At 39.3% G+C, this 23,462-nt stretch overlaps 1 protein-coding gene across 4 annotated transcripts in view; it reads left to right on the forward strand.

Annotated features, from left to right (window-relative positions):
- The window catches only part of LOC311090673 (ferroxidase HEPHL1-like), a 40,568-nt gene that overhangs the window by 14,726 nt on the left and 2,380 nt on the right, over positions 1–23,462 (forward strand). For all 4 annotated transcript variants that reach the window (XM_084126110.1, XM_084126109.1, XM_084126108.1 and 1 more), the window contains 11 exons: positions 23–154; positions 462–667; positions 1,486–1,636; positions 1,756–1,968; positions 5,066–5,273; positions 5,535–5,674; positions 8,061–8,189; positions 8,281–8,387; positions 8,899–9,118; positions 14,797–14,936; positions 16,950–17,109. In XM_084126110.1, coding sequence (XP_083982236.1) covers positions 23–154; positions 462–667; positions 1,486–1,636; positions 1,756–1,968; positions 5,066–5,273; positions 5,535–5,674; positions 8,061–8,189; positions 8,281–8,387; positions 8,899–9,118; positions 14,797–14,936; positions 16,950–17,109 — 1,806 coding nt within the window. The remainder of the gene's footprint in view (positions 1–22; positions 155–461; positions 668–1,485; positions 1,637–1,755; positions 1,969–5,065; positions 5,274–5,534; positions 5,675–8,060; positions 8,190–8,280; positions 8,388–8,898; positions 9,119–14,796; positions 14,937–16,949; positions 17,110–23,462) is intronic.

Below are 23,462 nucleotides of genomic sequence, written 5' to 3' on the forward strand. Positions count from 1 at the left end.
TCTCCACCCACCCCCACCCTAGGTCCTGTCATCAGAGCAGAGACTGGTGATGTTATCATTGTGACATTCCTTAATAAAGCTACTCATAACTATAGCATTCAGCCACATGGTTTGCATTATGAGAAGGCCTATGAAGGAGCAATGTATCAGGATGGTAAGTCATATACAGCTACAGGTGTACACACAGATAATCATGTAGACCTTCAAGCTGTTCTCAACTGGGGTGCTAAGAGCAAAGTAGAGGGGCATTCATCCAAAAAAGGGCCTTTGGTAAAATGCTTACCATTGCTTTAGCCCTTTGTTGAGAATTTCATTTTGAAACTGAACACAAAGAATAATAGTATAATACACACATTGCATAATATTTGGCTAAAATATAAAAAAAATATATAGCATAAATAATGAAGGGAAAGCATTTCTAGTTTTTTTTATGTATGTGTTTATTATTGTTTCCTCCACAGGTACTCAGAAAGATGGAGCCTCTGTGGCTCCTGGTAAACGATTCACCTATCACTGGAGAGTTATTGAAGGTCCCTCTGCCGATGATCCACCTTGTCTTTCATACTTGTACTACTCCGCTGTTGATCCTGTTCGTGACACTAACTCTGGTTTATTTGGGCCCATACAAGTGTGCAATAAAGGTGTTCCTGATGGAAGTGGGCATCAGGTAACAAACTCACATACTGTAGGCCAATACAGAAAATATGGTACTTTCCACAAATATGGCACAAGAAGGAAAAAGACTTGAGACCTGAAAAAGGAAGGACTTTTTCCGTTTTCAGCAACTGGTCAGTGAAAGGGGTTGATTTATTGTCAACCACAAGACATCAAGATTTGTTTTATACAAGCTGTTTTATTTTTAAACAGGTTTGCAAATCTAGCCTAAATTATTCAGTCACTCAATTGGGGCTATCAAGTTTTGGGCTAAATATTGGTTTGCTTTTATAATAAACCTATATTTCCATAAATTAAAGAAATATCTTTGTTAGATTTTTTTCTTACAGTATAGGTTTGATTGCTTGAAGAATGGCATCTACACTGTAGTTTGTGCAAAAATTGAAAAGTCATATTTATTTGTGTTTTTAGCATAAGCAGAAAATCATAACAGGGTTGTGCACGACACAGCTAATGTGGGATATTATGTTACATTGGTCATTTAGGTTTAATAGCTATGACACAGATATTGGATGTGTTTGAAACTAGTTACTTTTCATACTAGAATAATTAGGTTCAATAACAATTTTATCTAATAAGTCTCACAACAAAAATAAGATTTGTGTCTGTAATGCTTTAAAAAATTAATTGGACACCAAACAAGTGTACCTTGTTTGTGGAATGTGCAATGCATCTTTTGCTTTTCAGACTATGCAGGTGAATATAATAACCTATATATTTTGTTTGTGTGTGTGTGTGTGTGTGTGTGTGTGTGTGTGTGTGTGTGTGTGTGTGTGTGTGTGTTTCCATGTTTTGGGTGTGTTCCTTTAGCATGCTGACAAAATTCAGCACAAGTTTTTCCTGTTATTCTCTGTGATTGATGAGAATGAAAGTTGGTACCTGGAACAGAACATTGAAACGTTTGGCAGTGTTGATTCACATCCAAATAATGATGAGTTTCAGAAGAGCAATAGGATGCATGGTATGCATATATGTGTTTGTGTGTGTTTAATCACACAATCATGTACTTTTACTTCCTCACTTTGTGAATATACAAGTTTATTTCCTGGCAGTATTAAGAATGTTTGTGTTTCTTCTCAGCGGTAAATGGCTTCATGTATGGAAACCTGCCTGGCCTGGAGTTGTGTAACGGGGAACATGCTGTGTGGCACACACTTGGCTTGGGCACAGAGGTGGATATCCATGGTATCTACTTTCAGGGTAACACATTTCAGCGCGATGGGATGAACCGTGACACTCTCAGCATTTTCCCACATACCACAGTGACTGTTAGCATGACACCTGACAACAATGGTAAGTCACAGCGCTTTTTATATCAGGGATGTGTTGGTGTGTCAATGCTTATCCATTATGCTCAAGCTATGGAAGGTGTGATTGGCTTTGATACGTCGCTTGTAATGCTAATAATGATTTCGGTGTTGTGCCAGATCCTAAACCAGCGAAGAAAATTATTTGCGTAGGTCATTTCCAGAACAGACTCTGCAATGTTTTTGTGTTTTTTTAGTTAGCAAGTTTTAGTTTAACTCGTTTAGTTCACTGATGATTTCAAACAAGAGAGAACAACAACAACAGAAGTAACAATAACACAAAATGTAAAGGCTTTTCAAAATGTCACAGGAATGCAAGTATTTGCAACAAGGAAGACATGAAAACATAAGGTACATTACTGGAGGAAAAAGTGGAAATAAATAAAATCTATACATATTTACTTGGTAATTTGATGTTAATGAAATTATGGCACATTACCAGACCTGCAATGTTGTAGTTACTGTACGTTTGTTGCCAATTAGTAGATTAGGTCTTTGCTGACTGAAAAGCATTGTGTTGTGGTATGTTCTGGGTGGGTGCAAATCCAACATCTGGCCTGGATACAGATTGGATCAGACTGTCTATTGGCTCGTTTCCACCGTGCGGTACAGTACAGTACAGTACAGTATGGTATGCACTTATTTTTGCTTCGATTGTCAGAAGTTTTGAATGGTACCAAAATACCGAACTGAACCGTACCAAACCACTTTTTTGGGACCCTTCTGTTGGGGTACCAAGCACAGTAGTCCGGTCCCTAAAGGGTGGAGCTAGACTCACTGCAGAACGTTAATTTGCTGACAGAGAATCGTCACTTGTGTGTGCTGGGGAATGACAACACAAGAGGCACGAGAAGCAAGAATAAGATCTGCTGTATGTCCTCCAATGTTGTTTACTCTGTCGCTTTCTTCTTCGCATGAGAATGACATCGATCATGACTTTCTGGCATACACCACGCCTATCAAGGAAGGGTACTGTTGGCGGTTGAAATGCAAGCCGGATCAAGGTTTACCATCCTGAATCGTATTGTACTGTACTGTACCGTACCGCTCGATGGAAACGAGCCATTTGTTTACCTTGGGATAAGAGTGATACAGACAGAGACTAATATCAGCGTAGACACTGTTCATCTTTCGATGTAACAAAATACATCATGGTATAAGTGAAGTGGTTCCGGATGACCTAATTAATGAAACTTGCTTAAGGGATTTGAGTTGAAGAAATATGGTAGTGTGCTATGTGTATGCTTTGTTAAGCCTGGGGCACACCAAGCCGACTTTAAAGAACAAGCGACGACGAAAACCGACACTGTTGCCTTGCGTTGGCTGTGTCTGGACCAAGAAGCTGTGCTTGAACGCACAGCACAGACTACAGCTGACTGCAAACTGGCATGTGCGTTAGGAGTACATGCGTATAAGAAATTAACTGTCTATATCAGCAGGTATCAATAGTCTTTATTCGTCATTCAAAAGGAGAAACCGAAACAGATATCCTTGAAACCGAAACAAGGATGCTATAACAGCTTCAACTCTTCTGGGAAGGCTTTCCACAAGGTTTAGGAGTGTGTTTATGGGAATTTTTGACGATTCTTCTAGAAGCGCATTTGTGAGGTCAGGCACTGATGTTGGACGAGAAGACCTGGCTCGCATTCTCCGCTCTAATTCAACCCAAAGCTGTTCTATCGGGTTGCGGTCAGCTATGTGGGATGAACATGTTTTGATGAACATGAACAAGTATTACAATGTTGGCAGCGGTAGTGCACATTGTTGTAAGAAGATCATGCAACTCTGAAATAAATACTGAGTTTGGTCTGGGGGGCCGGTAGATAAAAAGTATTGTCATGGGAAAACACCAAACATCAAACTTGCTCATTCATCTTTTTATGGACCTTGCTTTGTGCACTGGTGTGTAGTCATGTTGGAACAGAAATCCCCAAACTGTTCCCACAAAGTTGGGAGCATGAAATTGTCCAAAATGTCTTAGTATGCTGAAGCATTAAGAGTTACTTTCACTGGAACTAAGGGGTCAAGCCCAACCCCTGAAAAACAACCCCACACCGTAATCCACCAAACTTTACACTTGGCACAATGCAGTCAGGCAAGGACCGTTTTCCTGGCAAGCGCCAAACCCAGACTCGTCCATCAGATTGCCTGACAGAGAAGCGTGATTCGTCACTCCAGAGAACACGTCTCCACTGCTCTGGAGTCCAGTGGCGGTGTGCTTTACACCACTGCATCCAATGCTTTGCATTGCACTTGGTGTGAGGCTTCGATGCAGCTGCTCGGCCATGGAAACCCATTCCATGAAGCTCTACTTATTGTTCTTGAGCTAATCTGAAGGCCACGCGAAGTTTAGAGGTCTGTAGCTATTGCTAGAAAGTTGGCGACCTCTGCGCACTGTGCGCCTCAGCATGCGCTGACCCCGCTTACTGCACAGGTGGCAACCTATCACGGTACCATGCTTGAATTCACTGAGCACTGAACCATTCTTTCACAAATGTTTGTAGAAGCGTCTGCATGCATAATAATTGCATGTAAATTAATATGTTATTAAATATGAACTATATGGATTGTAAATTACAGTATAGTCTAAAATTATAGTGATATTTTTTATTTTATTTTAATTATTTAATGAGATGTAGGTATGTATATGTGAATTGTTTAATGATGATTAACTGTCTAAGGGGAAATGTTTTTGAGGCATCACACCAGAAAAAAATATTGTTTGCACCAATGTAATATCCAGACAAACTATATTAAACACACTGCATTATCCACTTTGAAGAACTGTTTAATCATGACTTATGATTTATTTGATCAGCTACATAATGCAAAAGGCATTTAGATCAGGCTTTACGAACCGTTACCCCTTGCGGTCCAAGGAGATGTAGGATTTGGCACGACAAATTTATTAACAAATTAACAAAATTAGGGAAGATTATCCAAGTTCTCTGCGTTGATATGCAGTTGCTAAGTCTTGTAATGTCTGAAAAGCTTGTTGTTTTCTTAAATAATTAAAAGATATAAGCAAAATACATTATTTTTGACAGTAAACATTTGCTCATAAGTATGCACTTTTACTCCAGGCGAGTTTGAGCTGAGCTGTCGTACAACTGATCACTACAAGTCGGGCATGCGTCAGCATTACAGAGTGAAGACATGTTCAACGACTCCTGTAGAAGAGCGCTTCACCTCCACAGTGCAGTACTATATAGCAGCAGAGGAAGTTTTCTGGAATTATGCACCAAACCGAACATGGGAACTAGAGAAACACAATGCTACACTGGAGGATAGGTATACCCACAAACATATGTGCATATTTGTTCTTACACATAAATTGAGCTCTAAAATGAAACATTAGGGTTAAGATTAACGCTTCAAGTGAGGCTTGACTGAGAAGAGTCAAGTCTCGTGCTTGAGACCCTCTATTTCACACACAGCTAGCCACACAGTTTTACCTATTTACTGTTACCTGTTTACACATTCATGCACACATTATCTTTTCTGTCTTTCTTTTTTTTCTCTCTCTCTCATTTTCTGTCCTTCTTTACTCAGCCCTGGAAGTATTTACCTAGAACAATCAAAAAATCTGATTGGTGCTGAATATAAGAAGGTGGTGTTTCGTGAATACACAGATGGAACATTTACCACAAAGAAGACCAGGCGTCCAGATGAGGAGCACTTGGGGATAATGGGTATGGCACATCTGACTTTATAAACTCCTTTTTCTCTGACAACACTCCTTAAGATTTAAAAAAAAAAAGTCGATTTTGAAACCTGTTTTTCAAAAGTTCAAGAAATTACTGTATTTATATTATAAAGATTACAATATATGGAATGAAACTATGAATATATGGAATGAAACTGAATATAAGGAAAGACATTCTGAATATATGGAATGAAACTCTGAATATAAGGAAAGAAATTCTGAATATATGGAATGAAACTCTGAATATATTGAAAGAAACTCTGAATATATGGAATGAAACTCTGAATATATTGAAAGAAACTCTGTATATAAGGAATCAATTTCTGAATATATGGAATCAAATGCTGAATATATGGAATGGTACTCTGAATACTGAATGAAACTTGAATATATGGAATGAAACTGGCAAAGTAGCAGAAATCCTAAGTAATGATGAGCTACAGTAATGCATGTACTTTGGAAACACTGGTAACTTTATTCAGTGCAGTTCTACTAATGAAGAAATTCATTCACTATTTCATCACGGAAGACTGAATGCCGTGAACCTCACAGGTCTGGAAATTCCTGCTTATCAGGCAAACATAAATGCAGAAAGAAACATGCATTCCACCTCACAGGGAGCGCCCACAGAAGCCCCTATCTACAAGTGATGCAGAATGTGCACTCCACAGGTGCATACCATGCACTTGTATATCAGCTTCTACCTGGAGTGCTATTTCAGCTAACATCTCCCTAAGAGATTCATACATTTCTTTGATAATGATGCATAATGTTTTCAGCAACATTTTGATGAACACGATTACTCATAAGCATTAAGAATGCTGAAATATTGAAAATATGATCCTCAAGATGACGGGATGTAGACTCCAAATTGTCTGTGTTATTTGGAGTATGACCAGCTATTTCATCTGATCAGGAATATCAGTCTGATAACAAGGATATAACTAGCTATACATTATTCATTAAGTGTTGTCATATTTGCACTTTCATTCCATATATTCAGTTTCATTCCATAAATTCGCATTTTTATTATATATAATAAAAGTGAGTACAGCCCTCAGCAAACATTTTAGTATATCTTCTCAAGGGACAATACTATAGAAATGAAACTTGGATATATTTTAGAGAAGTCGTTGTGCTGCTTGTATAGCAGTATATATTTACTGTCCTCTGAAAATAACTCAGCATACAGTCATTATTGTCAAAATAGCTGGCAACAAAAGTGAGTACACCCTAAGTGAACATGTCAGAACTGTGTCCAAAGTGTCAATATTTTGTGTGAGCACCATTGTTATCTAGCACTGCCTTAATCCCGGGCATCGAGTTCACCAGAGCTGCACAGGTTGTTGCTGGGATCCTCTTCCACTCCTCCATAATGACATCACGGAGCTGATGGCTGTTAGACACATGGCGCTTCTCCACCTTCCGCTTGAGGACGCCCCACAGGTGCTCAATAGGGTTCAGGTCTGGAGACATCCTTGGCCACTCCATCACCTTCAGCTTCCTCAGCAAGGCAGTTGTCATCTTGGCGGTGTGTTTGGGGTAGTTATCATGCCGTTCGGCCCAGTTTCTGAAGGGAGGGCATCATGTTCTGCTGCAAAATGTCACAGTACATGTTGGAATCCATGTTTCCCTCAATGAAGCTCAGCTCCCCAGTACCAGTAGCACTCGTGCAACCCCTGACCATGATGCTACCACCACCATACTCGACTGTAGGCAAGACACAATTTTCTTGGTACTCCTCACCAGGGCATCACCACACATTCTGGACACCATCTGAGCCAAACAAGTTTATCTTAGTCTCATCAGACCACAGGACATGGTTTCAGTAATTCATGCTCTTGGACAGGTTGCTTTCAGCAAACTGTTTGTGGGCTTTCTTGTGAAACAGACTTGTTGTAGTGTGTGGCGTATGGTCTGAGCACTAACACGCTGACCTTCCACTTCTGCAACCTCTAAATCAATGCTGGCAGCACTCATGCATCTGTCTTTTGAAGCCAGCTTCTGCAATTGTACAAGCAGCACAACGACTTCTCTAAAATATATACAAGTTTCATTTCTATAGTATTGTCCCTTGAGAAGATATACTAAAATGTTTGCTAAAATGTGAGGGGTGTACTCACTTTTGTGAGATACTGTATATATATGTATGTATATATGTATGTATGTATGTGTGTGTATGTGTGTGTGTGTGTGTGTGTGTGTGTGTGTGTGTGTGTGTAGGAGGTGTAATTTGTTGCTGTTGCAATACTAAGCATCAGTGATGCATTCATAGATCAGTGTTACATAAATAATTAGCATTGATATAGCAGGTCTCTTTGTTTTAGCTCTTTACCTGTGTGGTTCTGTAGTGACCCTTGCTGTATTCGCAGGACCCATCCTTAAAGCTGAGGTTGGTGAGAGGATTCAGGTTGTGTTTAAAAACAAAGCCAGCAGGCCATATTCTGTTCATGCCCATGGAGTGAAGACCAGTGAACCCCATCAAAATGGTGTTCCTCCAGGTTTGTTTATAATACAAAAAATTGTCAAATTTGTCTTATTATGTGTGCAGGAGAGAATAGTATATTTGTATGTGCGTTATGTGTGTTATAGGTCAAGTGCTGACATACAACTGGACCATTCCAGAACGATCAGGTCCGGGTCGCAATGATCCAAACTGTATAACGTTTGCCTACTACTCTTCTGTCAGCTTTGTTGAGGTATAAAACACATACATAATCTATACATTATACATTGCAAGCACATTGCAGGCGTTTTACATACACCAAGTATGAAAAATTGGTAACATTTTAAAATAAGGTCGTTAATGCATTAGCTAATATGAATTATCAATCAACATTATATTTTAAAAGCATTTATTAACCTTTGTTAATATGTGTTAATAAAAATGTTGTTTATTTTAGTTTAGTGCATTAACTAATGTTAACAGATACTTATTTTGATCTTAAATCTGTTGAGATTAACATTAACTAAGATTAATAAATGCTGTAGAATAATTGTTTATTGATCATGTAAACTAATGTAGTAAACTAATGTTAACAAACAAAACCTTTATTGTTTAGTTTTAACGAAAATGTTGCATTTGTATGTGTATTGCATGTAAATAATCTTACTTGGAAGAATGTTATGAAAGCAATAAGTAAACATGATAATGTGAGGTTTTACAGTATGATTGAAGATTTACAGATGTACTATGTGAATGTCCTTCAGGACTTGATGAGCGGTTTGGTGGGTCCACTGATAGTGTGCCGTAAAGGAACCCTGGACACTGAAAGACGGAGAAAAGACGTTGATAAAGAGTTTGCCCTCCTTTTCATGGTGTTTGATGAAAATGAGTCCCACTACCTGGATGAAAACATAAAATTGTACCTTAAGCCAGACGGATTTGACAAATATAGTGAGCACTTTATGGAGAGCAACAAAATGCATGGTAAGTGTGTGTGTGTGTGTGTGTGTGTGTGTGTGTGTGTGAGAGAGAGAGAGAGAGAGAGAGAGAGAGAGAATTTTGAATTTTTACAAAACAACTTTAATACACTTTTCAAGAATTAAATTACAATCATAAACATTTATCAATCAGATCATAACAAAGTTCACAAAAAGAAAAATACTACTTCATTTTACTACTTTACTACACTACTTCACAACAGACAACACAGGGCACTATTGCAACACCAAATATTAACAAAGGTATCGAGATCATCAACAAATTTATAATAATTAAAATCAATCAAGATTCTTGCCTGTACCATATTAAAAAGAAGCTCAACTACATTTTGTTCTACATTATCTTCAATTTTTTTCTTTCTACTCAGATAAATTGCTAGTTTAGCCTTGCCTATGATAAAATTCAACAACTGACAATGAAATCTTTTCTCTCTAACATATTTAAAACCAAAAATAAACAATTCCACAGAAAAGGTTTCACCACATCTTTCAAAAATATTGCTTAATGACAAAAATAGAGGTTTTAACCTGTAACACTTTGCAAAAGCATGGAAGACAGTTTCTCTTTCATTACAAAAAGGACATTTGTCACTACTTTCAGGGTTTATAACAGATACAAAGGAATTAACCGCAATGGCTCCATAAAGGATTTTCCATTGCAAATCTCCAGTTTTCATTATCAATGGTGGTTTATAAAGTGACCTCCACTGAGGTTTTATATCTGCACTCAAATTGAAAACAGTACGCCACGGGGTGTCAACTTTCCCATCCAACATCTTTTTGTTAAAACTAAACACACAATATTTATATAATTTTTTTCCAACACAGGATAAAAAATCAATATACACAGTACTGCAAGACTCCAAAAAAACTCCAGAAAAATTTTCCACATTCACAGCAAAAACTAAATTTGGAAAAGGATCCACTGGATTGGGTTCGATAAGCCCATCTCGGAACCTAGACAACAGAGTTAATTCAGTTGGTTCAAGTGTAGATTTCCATTTTGATAAAAGCTTTGTAATGATGCGAACAGACTTGAAGCCCAACTTTTGAGCAATTGTACCATTGTTCTTTAGGTCACAGTCTGTTTCCTTCAATAAAAGGCCCAAGGTTAGGATTCTGTTATCAATAAGGGCTTTGTTAAGTCCTGGAAATAAACCATTTCTAGACAAATCCATTCGTGTACCATATATTAAGGGCTCCTCCAATAACCAATGAAGTGATTGTAGATCCTCTGTTCGCTTGAAGTGAAAAAGATTCCAGACTTTAAAAATGTTCCTATAGAAAATTGGTAGTCCAGAAACGTCTATGTCCGAAGAATTCACGAGGAAAAGATTTTTGTCCAATCCTAGACCTTTGAACTTGCGTAGAATGACATGGGCAACAGCACACCACTTCACATCAGAAGAACTAACCAACAGTTTCTGAATACGCTGAAGCCGAAAAGTTGCCACTCTGCTCTGCAGATGTACCAAACCTTGACCCCCTTCTTCTTTAGATAGAAAGAGCAAACTTTGAGGAATCCAATGTATATTGTCCCAAAAAAAATCAACTAAGATGGCTTGAACTTTCTTCAATAAAAGAGAGGGGGGATCAATACATGCAAATTTATGCCATAAAGAGGACGCAACCAAGTTATTAATTATTAGGATACGACCCCTATACGACATTGCTGGAGTCAGAAATTTCCATCTTTCTAAGCGACCTTTAATTTTTTCTAAAACATTTTCCCAATTCATTTGTAAGGTAGAATCGTCTCCCAAAAAAACACCTAAGTATTTAAGACCTGTTCTTCCCCAAAAAAGACCTTCTGGTAACTTTGGCTTTCCTCTCAACCATTTACCTAATAAAAGAGTTTCACTTTTTCCCCAGTTTACATTTGCAGATGATAACTTCTTAAAATCGGATAATATCTTCAATAATTTTTCAATGTCATCTTGATCATTAATCATTATGAGGACATCATCAGCATAGGCTGATAAAATAAAATTATCTTTGCAATTTGGCAAACATACACCTTTTAACTGAGCTCTAAATTGCTGTAAAAGGGGCTCAATTGCTAAGGAATAAAGCATTCCAGATAATGAGCATCCCTGTCGAACACCTCTATTCACTTTAACAGGAGCACATAAACCACCATTGATTTTAATAAGACTCTCAATATCACAATAAAGAACCTTTATGAGATCGATAAACTTTGGGCAAAAGCCGAATGATTTTAAAACTTTCCAAAGGTAACAATGTTCCACACGATCAAAAGCTTTTTCTTGGTCTAAAGAGATTAAGCCACAATCCAAATTAAGCATCTTGGAGACCTCTAACATATCACGAACCAACGAAATATTATCAATTATCGTTCTGCCAGGGACACAATAAGTTTGATCAGAATGGATGACAATATCCATTACTTCTGCTAATCGATTTGCCAGAATTTTAGAGAGCAATTTATACTCACTACAAAGCAGAGATATGGGACGCCAGCATCTTATATCAGTGAGGTCGCCTTTCTTGGGCAAGAGGGTTAATACTGCTCTCCGGCAGCTTTGAGGAAGCCGGCCCTCAGCCAGGCTTTCATTTAACACCTCTAACACATCCTCTTCCAGGACAGCCCAGAAGGTCTTATACCACTCAATTGGTAGACCATCAACTCCTGTAGCTTTTCCTGACTCCATTCCTTGAAGTGCTTTAAACAACTCAGCTCTTCCAAGAGCACCTGAGATCTTTGCATTGTCTTCTTCTGATAATTGAGGTAGATCATCAAAAAAGGCATCCTCCCTCTCATATTCTGCTCCGAGTTCATTCGTGTACAGTTTTTCATAAAAACTGATTGCTCTCTTTCTAATTTCTTTAGGATTAGACAAAAGCTTACCAGACTCTGAACGTAGAGCATGGATAACTCTGCTCTGTCCATTTTTCCTTTCCAAACTGAAAAAGAAACTGGAGGGAGCATCCATATGATTTAATTTTTGGAATCGCGATCTGACCAAAGCTCCTTGTGTCTTAACCTGCAGTAAATCATTCAGCTGTGTCTTCTTTTTTGCTAGAATATCAAAATAGTTTTGGATTCTAGTTGATTCAGCCAATTCTTGTAGTTTTAGGATATCAGCCTCCAAGATACTTACATTTAAAAAGGTCTCAGCAGTGATATTAAGAGTATATTGTGTACAGAATTGCTTTATTTGGACTTTTCCATAGTCCCACCATTGCCTTACAGAGTTAAACGTTTCCTTCTTTGTCTTAAAATCATCCCAAAAAAATTGTAAACATTTTTTTAAAATATTTATCATTTAATAAATTAGCGTTTAATTGCCAATAGGCACTCTTTGGTTTAATTGAATTAACAAACACATGACACTGTACCATACAATGGTCAGAGAAACCTAAAGGAGTGATTAAACATTTTTTAATGATGTTGCAATGATGATTAAAAATATAAAACCTATCTAGCCTAGCTAAAGAAATCGTATTGTCACGAACATGTGTCCAAGTATACTGTCTTTGGGTTCCTTCTAAATGCCTCCACACATCACATAACTCATAGGTTTTAACAAGTTGAATAAGGCGTTTACGAGAAGGTGCGTGCGGTTCGATGTGATTTCTATCCAAGTTCGATACAGTACAATTGAAATCACCACCTAAAAAAAAGATATTCTTCTCCGTGACAGTTTTGTATAATAGAACTAAGTATGTCTAGAAAAACCATTCTTTCAACAGCAGAGGTAGGGACGTATACACAAATCAGAACAAAAGTACACTTTTCAAAAGTAACCCTTACTTTCAAGAGTCTTCCTTTAATGACTTCGTCAATCTGATATGTATGGGGAGACATTTTTTTTGTAAAAAGGATAGCAACTCCTCCACTGAGTGAGGTATTATGACTCAAGATTGAGAGCCCACTCCACTCTACTGCCCATTCAGGGGCATTTCTAATATCACTATGCGTCTCTTGTAGCATAGCAATATCTATTTTCTTTAGTTTAATTTCTTCAAACAAACCAGCTCTTTTTTTTATATCTCTCAATCCATTAACATTGATTGTTGCTATGTTTACCTCACAAATAATTAAAGAAAAAAAGAGAAAAAATAAACAAAAAAACAGAGGTGAACACACATACTCTTTCATGGTTTTAAAGTTAGGTCTTTCCACTGTCAACATTATCCCCTAATGAAAGCTTTCTCACAATTTTTTTCAACCGGTAAACCTCCTTGTTTGTGAACAAACTCTCAGACATAGAAAACCTGACCTTGTCAGCAAATTTTCTTGTGTCTGGGAAAAAATCAGCCACACACACACCTCTTCTATTTTTTGTTGCTCTTAAAAAGAGTTTAATATCCTCAACTTCATAGCCGCTGCTAGTAAAGTCACTTTGAGACAAACAAATGCTGGAATCAGAGGATTCACTGTCACTTTCTATGTCTTCATCAATATGCGTACTTCCAATGTCTATCTTTATGGCCTTTGCAATTTGAGGAGAATCAGTATTTTTCCTTTTATTCGGGACTTTAAAATGAATTTGCTCCGTTTCTGTCTCGTTTTTATCCAGATGTTGATGAGACTGTGGCATATTAGACTCATCATCACCTTCTTGCATTTCTGTCTGTACACTAGGATCATATGTTTCAGTGTTAACAAGATCATTTTTACCAGCCATAGTAACAGAGCCAACTCCCTGAGATTCTAAACTCACTCTCTCAGATACAGCGTCTTCGATCCTCTTATCGGTATTCACGGTTTCACTCGCAGCAATGCCCGATGATCCCGCTTTAACAGTCTCATTCACATTTTTCTCACTATCATCATTGACTTTGTTAGGACAAGAACGAATTAAATGTGTTGTTTCTCCACACCTAAAACACTTCATTTTCTCTGTTGTGACATAAATAATATAATCACAATCCTCTACTTTGAGGCGAAGTGACAAATCAATCTCTTCATCATCTTTTAAGATCATGAACAGATAGCGTCTAAAAGACACCACATGTTTCAACAACGGAGACTTGCATCCAACTGGAATCATCTTAATCGGTGATACAACTTTACCGTACCGTGACATAATATTAACTAGAGTTTCATCACTGACAAACGGAGGAACGTTCGATAATAACACTTTCTTAGACGGCATAGAAAGCGGGAGTACCGGAATAAAATTCTCACCCACAACAATGCCGGTTTCAACTAGCTCGTTAGCTTTTTCAACTGAACTAAGAAAGATTACTACGGCACTGTTCATTCTAGAGGCCGACAATACATGCTCATGTCCCACCATTTCACCTGCAGCCAAACAACATTCCTCTACAGTCACCGCGGACGCCACTTTCACTCCATGACGCCGTGTGAGGGAGCTTAAAATTTGCGATCGCGGGGCCGCCATGCTGCCTATAGCAACAGCAGCACACATGGCCCAACTCAATAATAACAACACGAAAAACTCCAATTACTAAACTAATCCTACAAAGCAGAGAGAAAAGAAAGAAAAAGTACTCACATTCACTTCTCACACTCAAGCCACTCAGCCTCACACACCTGTCCACTCGCACCGGAAACGGAAACGAGAGAGAGAGAGAGAGAGAGAGAGAGTCATTATCTGTGTTGCAAGAGAGAAATACGTGGTACATTCAGACTGCTTTTTTTGAAGAACTTAAAACTCTTTTTCTCTTCCACAGGTATTAATGGAAAGATGTATGCTAACCTCCATGGGTTAAATATGACAGAGAAAGACAAGACCGAGTGGTATTTGTTAGGACTGGGGAACGAAGTGGACATGCACACTGTGCATTTCCATGGCCAGAGCTTCATTTACAAGGTATATACATGGCATGAGGTGTATCGACACCAACGTAAAGCAAGCGTCTATTGCTTTTAAATTTATGGCATGACATATACATTCATGTCCATAAATATGTGAACTGCATTTCCTCATAGACACCTCAAATCAATAATTTTACTGTTTAAAAATCATTTAAAAAGAAGCAATATTTCAATATCCAGGGCGCTATGACAGTAGCAGCCTTCATACATTAAATCTGGTAAATTTGCATTTTCATCAGATTGTATTTTCCAGTAAATTTACCACATTTGCTCTTCACACAAGTCTTTTTGCTGTTAAGATTCACACATCAGAACAGAAATACCTGTAAACTCTGAGATGTCAAACACATAAACACTGTACCATTTTTTATTCACCCTGATCTGAATATGTAAAATGTAAAATGAACTTCATATGAATAATACATCCATTGAAATAATATATATGTGATTAATAAACATGATGTATAATTTTAAAGGGAAATACTTGATTAAGATTAGTTTCTTACGTGACACTGATATTCTAGTTGCCATACATGCTTCCATGATCAGGTAAAAAAAATCAGCTAAAAAGTGTGATCTGGAGTACGGTTCATGTGAATCGCTGCTGATATGAACACAGTCATACTAAATCACAGAAGTGAACCACTATTAGTAACGTATGATTGATAAAAATGTGTGTTGTGTGTTTCACTCACTTTCCTGGCGAGCGTGACTGGCTTACTGTAAGCAGAGAGCTGTATACCTCATTTCTGCTCGCCTTCAGCGTGGTTTAGAGCATTTGCATTACATTTGCGGCAGATAGACGCAAGTGTCGTGATGTACTGAAGCTTTGGAAACAAAACCAATGGTTCAAAAACAAAAATATGAAAGTGAGGTGAGCTATGCATTTTGCCACCTTCTCCTGCGCCATTGTTACCAAGCAACGGGGTAAACAACTGCTGCTTTGATGACACAAACGCACCACGGTTTGGTCCAGTGGGGGCGGGAGCAGGGGCAGGGGGCAAGGGGCAGGGGGCAAGGGGCAAGGGGCAGGGGGCAAGGGGCAAGGGGCAGGGGGAAAGGGGCAGGGGGCAGTTTCGCAATCGAAATTGGGTTCGGACCAGGCAATCGAATCTGAATATATTCTAATCTGAAGTGTGAAAGCACCCTAAGAAACACTGTTTACATTTATGTACAGCTCTCCTTGCGGCAGTGCCACTGACAGTACAGTGGCAGATGGGTGGCAATACTTAGGCCCTGTCCACATGAACACAGGTATTTTCAAAACCGCAGCTTTTTCTATTCGGTTTGGCCGTTTGTCCACACACAAGCGCAGTATCCGGTCACTGGACCGAACCTTTTTAAAAACTCCTGCCAGGGTGAAGATTTTCAGAAACACTGGTTGCAGTGTTGTCGTGTAGCCGGTGAAACCGGAGATTTTGGCTTGTGATTTCGGAGTGTGATTTCATCTTCTTTGTTTGACGTCAGATTTTGCACCGCTATCTCCTTTGTTTACATTAGGCGAGTCTGTGCAATGGCGGACATAGCCAAAATATTGCTGCTAATAACTGTGCTAACAGGGCTTATAACATGTATACAGATACATGCACAGTTCTCCTATCATACTGTGGAACAGAGGCATCCGAATGCAATACTACGCAGGTTACTGCTTATGGCAACATGTTGTTAGCCTACCAGAACTGGTAATACCCTTTTTTCAGGCTTCTAATTGGCCAACGTGTTTTTACGGTCAGGGTTATATCGCCACCTGTTGGTTCGGCGTGTTCCACCATGTTCTTGACAGAGCTTTATAGCATTTTTTTTTTTTTTTTCGTTTTCAAGTGAACAAGATTTTTTTATGAGGAAAAACTCATTTTATAAAAAATACCCGTGCACGTGTGGACTGGGCCTTATTCTTAGCATTTCTAACCCCCACCATGCCACTAGTAGATCCACTTCTGGAACACAATAATGTCTAAATCCCATGTGTTAAACTGTCCCTCAAACACTCTCGTTTTCTTTTCTTCAGATGGATCATTCTCATCGTGCTGATGTATATGACCTATTCCCAGGAACATTTCAGACCATAGAACTGACTGCAGGAATTCCTGGACAGTGGCTGCTGCACTGTCATGTGACCGACCACATCCATGCGGGGATGGAGGCGCTTCTCACTGTTCATTCTAAAGGTTAGGAGTAAAAGGGCAAAAACAATGCAAAAGTTAAAGTAAAGGATTTTCATTCATGTATTGATCACAAATACTGCAAGAAATTCAAAAATTCAGAAGTAAATCCAGGAATGCACAAAAGCAAGCATGAAAATGTACACATAAGAAGCTTACATGGTTTTTAAAGCTTACAATATAATCCACAAATACACAAGCGAGTCGACATTTGTAGTTTAATACATACATAATGAGCTGATTACATCAGTATACTGTCTCTGTGAATGTTCTTCTGCGTTTTTGGATCTTTTATAACTTTTGTAGTCTTTATAGACAGATGATCTCAGATGTTTGTGGATCTCTCCCGCATATTGCTAAACGATGATGTAGAATACATATTTGACAAGGTTTGTAGGGGTTTCTGTCATGGAAACTTTCAAAAATAATCTCTTTTTTTTTATATTCCAAATGTTGTCTGCCGATTTGTGTCAGGATCACTTCAGTTGGATTTATTCTTAGTTTGATGGCAGATTGTAATGGATCCACTGAGGAGAGTTTTATTTGCAATAATCCAAACTAAAGTGAGAAAAAAAAAGAAAAAAAAAGACTTGACTAAGAATAACTGATGGCAATTTCAAAACACTGCTTCATGAAGCTTCGAAGCCTTTACGAGTCTTTGGTGTATCAGACTTCAGTAAACAAGGCTGCATTACTCCATATCTGTTTTGAAACACTTCAAAATGTCAATGGTTCAACGCAGGGGGCAATGATCTCTGTCAACCCATGAATCACTGAGAACCAATGAACAAGTGTCTGTGGGTTTTACCTGATCTCTGATCAGTTTTATACATTTGTAGACGGTTTAATTAGACATAAGTATAATTAAAATGAATAATGGTAGTTAATATTCTTAGTGGCCTGTTTAGCTGAGCCATTCATAGAACAGACTAAACAAACCCTGTACAACTGATAAAATAACAAATATACAAATCTTATTAGATGATTAGATAATTGTGTTTGAAAGATTTTACTTTCAATAAAAAAATTGTAAAAGGGTTTTTTATGCATGTTCTGACCACTAGGGGTCACCGTGGAGACGGGTGTCAGATTGTTTCGAAGCGGACACAATACAGCACATTTGCTTCAACTGTTTCACGAAGACATGACATGACATACACACCAACAGAGGTTTACAGTAAACAATACAAGACAAGAGACTGTGGAAACATGAATAAATATATACACAGAGGCTAATGACTTGACAAGACACTGAACCAATGAGAACACATTAAACAAGTAAGCACATGACATGATCACAAGAGGACAAGGGAATCACATGACAAAGGGGAGCACAAGGCAGGATAACATAAAACAAAACCTCAAAAATAAGACATGAAACATGAACAAAACAAAACCAAAACTAGACGTGACACAGCTCCCTGAAACTCCTATTGTCTTGTTGTGAGCATGACGTTTTGAGTTTGCTCAGGCCATATGCTTATTTGTACACATGAGTTGTGTGTGCGGACCATGGTGTTCAGATCCCGGCACTTTTGTTTAGTTTGGTTTTTGGTTCAGTGCCAGGGTTCGTATATTCACACTCTTGTCTTGTGTGTTTTTGTTGTCATGTTCTGTGTAGCATGCGGCTCATGTTTATAATTGGCAGCATGCTTTCATATTGTCATGTTTTATCTATCATGTGGCTCTTTTTTTTAAATCAGCCGTGTACTTTCATGTTGTCTTATTTTGTGTGGTCACGCTGGTCGTGAGTGTTCCTATTGACTGTATGTTCTCGTGTCATTCGGTGCGTTTCAACTCCAGCTTCGGCTCGATGTGACCGATCAGAGAGAGTTGCCACTTGTAGTCGGGGAGCAGCAGAAAACAGAAACTTGAAGTCGAACACTTTCTGCTTCCCGTAGTGACGCTCAAGTGGAGTTTGGCTACTTCATCAGAGAAGAAGTGAAATAAATGCAATATTTGCCAAATACACAGATGTTTCAGAGATGTTTTCACTCAATGTGCTGCCTAATACGGCTTCTGTGTGTAGAACAATAAAATTCAACATAAGGCTATACAATTTAAATACCATTGAAGTGGGGTCTATGTTTTTTATCAGCTTTATTGTGATAAACATGACATAATATAACATTGTGACTACATGAAAATAGCTTTTACGATTTAAAAATATACAGATTTGTGAGCATTAGTGGAACTGTAGGTGTCAGAATAAACACAAAACACACATGATCGTTGTCATGCGGTGAATCCGGCCAATCGTGAAACAGTTGTAAGTCCTCCGGCTGCTCTCGAATCGCTCTCGCGGTATTTTGATGGCATACGTCACAAAGACGTGGCGTTGGCGCTGCCTCAAGTTAAGACAAAACTTCTAACCGGCATGCACTGCTTCAAGTCAATTGCTGATCGGTCTGTGCAGCGCTGCATGAAGTCGAACAAGCCTGTCTGAAATCTCCCTCTATACCAGGGTTCCTCAGACTCGGTCCTGGAAGGCCGCTTGTGGTGTTTTCACACTTTAACAGAACACACTCCATGTGGTGTACAACTCACATTCTAACTTTATCCTTCTTCATCACTTTTACTAAACGCAATTCCTCACTAGAGCCCCTAGTGGTGCAGTTCCACATTAATGTGTTATAGTTAGCCATCAAATATTGTATGCTTCTCAACACAACATCTCCCCCGTTACTCAAACAAAATTACTACTCTTTTAAGATCATTACCTTATTCAAGTCTAATTTACTCAAACAACAACTTATCTCAAATAAGCATATTCAAATGACCTCTTATGCATTCAAACAACAGTCTATTTCAAATAGGCATTTCAACGGAGCATAATGAAAGATTCTAGCACACTTTTATCCTTTTAACATAACACGGAATAACATTCATCAAACATTTCAGGATTCAGTGTACATTCAATTATTTATTTTTTTAATAGGGCAGCGGTCCGCCTACACCCTTTACATATCTTCTTGGTCTGACTTATTTCTTCCTTTTCAGACACATTACTCCAACACATAGTCATGAGTCCACAAAGGTGGGCGTCTCTGTCTTGAGCCCCTATCCGAACTCAAAGCAGTGTTCTCCATTGTACAGCCTCTTTCAGGTATTTCATCCTGTGTAGAGTTTCCCTCTCTTTCTGGACATAGTGAAAGACATGCTGAATTCCATCTTTTCCCATCACTTAAGATGAAAGAACTTGGACCTGTTTGTTGTTGTACTAACAACGGATCAGTGAACTGGGCTTCTCCTTTTTCACGTGAAAAGGCTTTCTCACTCTCACCTTGTCTCCAACCGCAATATTAAGAAATTTAGATCCTCTTTTACGATCGGTGTATTGTTTACTTTTGTTCTGTCTTTGTGTCACACGAGCTCTGACCTGAGCAAATTGATCAGGGCTATCCTCAGGTTGAAGAACATTCAACTTTGTCCTCATAGGTCGGCCTCTCAAGAGCAGAAAAGGGGTCTCACCCATTGTAGCATGGGGTGTCGCTCGATAGCTCTTCAGCATGGTCAGGACTGCCGTTTTCCAGGGCTTACGAGCCACTTCAGCTGCTTGAAGACACTCTTTAAGCACCCTGTTGAACCGTTCGATGGCCCCGTTAGCCTGAGGGTGATAAACACTTTGTGTTATTCCCTGTGTCTTCACAAAATCAGCAAATTCAGACGAAGTGAACTGCGGCCCATTGTCTGTCGTGATAGAACAGGGGTTTCCTTCTCGAGCAAAGATAGTGGTCAGAAATTTCAGAACAGTCTGTGTCGTTACTGATGACGCAAAACCAACTTCTGGCCATTTGCTGAAATAGTCAATCGGTGTTATTGCAAATTTACAGTCAATAGCTCCCTTTTCAAAAGGTCCAACTATATCAATAGCAACATGTTGAAATGGGCCTTTTGGGAACTCCACTGGCTGCATTGGAGGTTCAAATGTTTTGGCCGATTTATCACTGGCCTGGCAGGTCACACATGCGGACAGGATCGTGTAAACAAGATCATCCATTCGCGGCCACCAATACAGCTCTCTCAGACGCTGTTTGGTTCGAACCAGCCCCTGATGTCCCTTGTGCGCCAGGTGTACGTCATACTGGAAGCACAGGAGCCTAGCAGACCAACGAGCTACCCTCATGCCTGCTCTATTCATGCCATTTGTGGAGAGAAGAGTGGTCAGGGCCTGATGATCAGTTCTTAGAGTAAAACGATGTCCTCACACATACGTTCTCCACTTTCCTACCGCCAAAACACACGCAAGCGCCTCCTTCTCCACAGTAGAATATTTCCTCTCAGACGTTGATAGCGTCCTGGATGCAAAAGCTACCACACGTTCGACACCGTCAGGATGTAGCTGTGTCAGAACAGCACCAAGGCTGTAATCTGAGGCGTCTGTAGTAATAAAAGTTGGAAGGGAAGGATCATAAATAGAAAGTACAGGGCTATCCAGCAGCATTCTCTTAAGCATGTCAAAGCTCTCAACAGTCTCTTTACTCCACTGTAGTGGCGTTTTTGCATCAGCTCTGAGCATCTGTCTCAGTGGCTCAACCACAGTAGCGTAGTTTGGGAGAAATTTGTTGAACCATGACGTGAGCCCTAGGAACGAACGTAGCGCTACCATATCTGTAGGTCGAGGTGCTTCTGAAATGGCAGTCAGGTGGTCTGGGCTGGGATGAAGTCCTTCTTTAGAAATGACATGACCCAGGAATGGAATGCTTGCTTGGTTGAAAGAGCTTTTATCAAAGTTAATCTGCAGGCCAACCTTGTCTAGCCTTTGACGAACATCTTGGAGGTGCTTATCATGGGCCTCGTGAGAATTACCATAGACTATAATGTCGTCTAAGTAATTCCTTACCCCTTCCAGCTCCTTTAGGACCGTTTGCATAATTTTTTTGGAAGGCTGACAAAAGCTGAACGGAGCTTTTGACGGAGCTGAAGCTAGTCCAAACGGAACCCGAGTGAAACGGAAAAGGCCTTCGTGCGTTATGAACGCTGTCAGGTTATGACTGTCAGGATGGAGAGGCAGCTGGTGGTAAGCAGAGCTCAGATCAATTTGACTGTAATGTGAAGCACCTGCAAGTTCTGTAAACAAATCATCCATGTGAGGTAATGGGTAGCAATCCATAATCACACTCTTATTGGGTTCACGGAGGTCCACACAAAGTCTAATGTGTCCATCACGCTTACGTACCACCACCAACGGGCTAACCCATTCTGAAGCATCGACTGGTTCAATTATGCCCGCTGTAAGAAGACGATTAAGCTCAGCGGACACCTCCTTGTGGATGCTGAGAGGTAAGCGTCTCAACTTTTGACATACTGGTGTCACAGTTGAATTAACTTGCACTTTGTGGATGAATCCTTTCACACATCCAAGGTGAGTAGCAGATACAGGTGATACTGTGTACACGGGACTTGTGGAATGCTGAGTATGAAGAGATGCAGGTGAGATTCCACATTCATTGTCAATATGCTTTACTTTTCCGCTTACAATGTTCAGGTTCAGCAGTCTTATTAAATCTAACCCTAACAAGGGAGATCCTGCAGTCACTACATAAAAAGTAGCTGGAACTACATTGTCATTTGCTGATACACCCACTAATGCTGATAAGCAGCCAATAACTGGTAAGTTCTCTTTTGCATTAGTGACAAGTTTAATTTTGGGCTTACTCAGGGTGCATTGTGAGAAGTGTTTCTTATACACATCTTCTGGAAGTATGGAAACTGATGCGCCTGTATCTACAACCAGTTGTAACTTATGTTTATAACCTCCAGGTGCTTCAATATTCAGTTCACAGGTGATCTTATCATTGGCTGCAACGGATTTTTTTACGTTATCCACACAGAGCACAGTCACATCTGGAACTACCACCTCTCTTACTTCACTCACTGCTGTTTTACACACTCTAGCAAAGTGTCCTTTTTTTCCACAGTGTCTGCATGTCACTTTCGCGGCAGGGCAGTTTTTATCATTTTCCAGATGTTTGTCCGATCCACATCTGAAGCATTGTCGACATTGCTGACCGGTCGTTGTTTGTTTTCGATCATCCGATCGTCTCTGAGCAACTTGTGACTGCTTATTTGAACGTGCGCCCTTTCCCCCTCTGCCATACTTAGTTTCCATACTAATGGCTTGTACTGACTTCATGGCAGTAGCACTGGAATTACACAGTAATGACAAATTTTTAACTGCAGCTTCCACTTGACATGCGATGGTAATCGCTTTCTCTAGAGTGAGGTCGTCCTCTAACAGTAATTTGTCCTTTACTGCAGTCAACGACGCATTTGCGATCAACTGATCACGGAGCATTTCACTCTCCATTTCCCCGAACGCACATGGAGCTGCTAACGCTCTTAAAGCGGCAACGTAT

The sequence above is a fragment of the Abramis brama genome, assembly GCF_963993115.1.
Source record: "Abramis brama genome assembly, chromosome: 10".
Taxonomy (NCBI): domain Eukaryota; kingdom Metazoa; phylum Chordata; class Actinopteri; order Cypriniformes; family Leuciscidae; genus Abramis; species Abramis brama.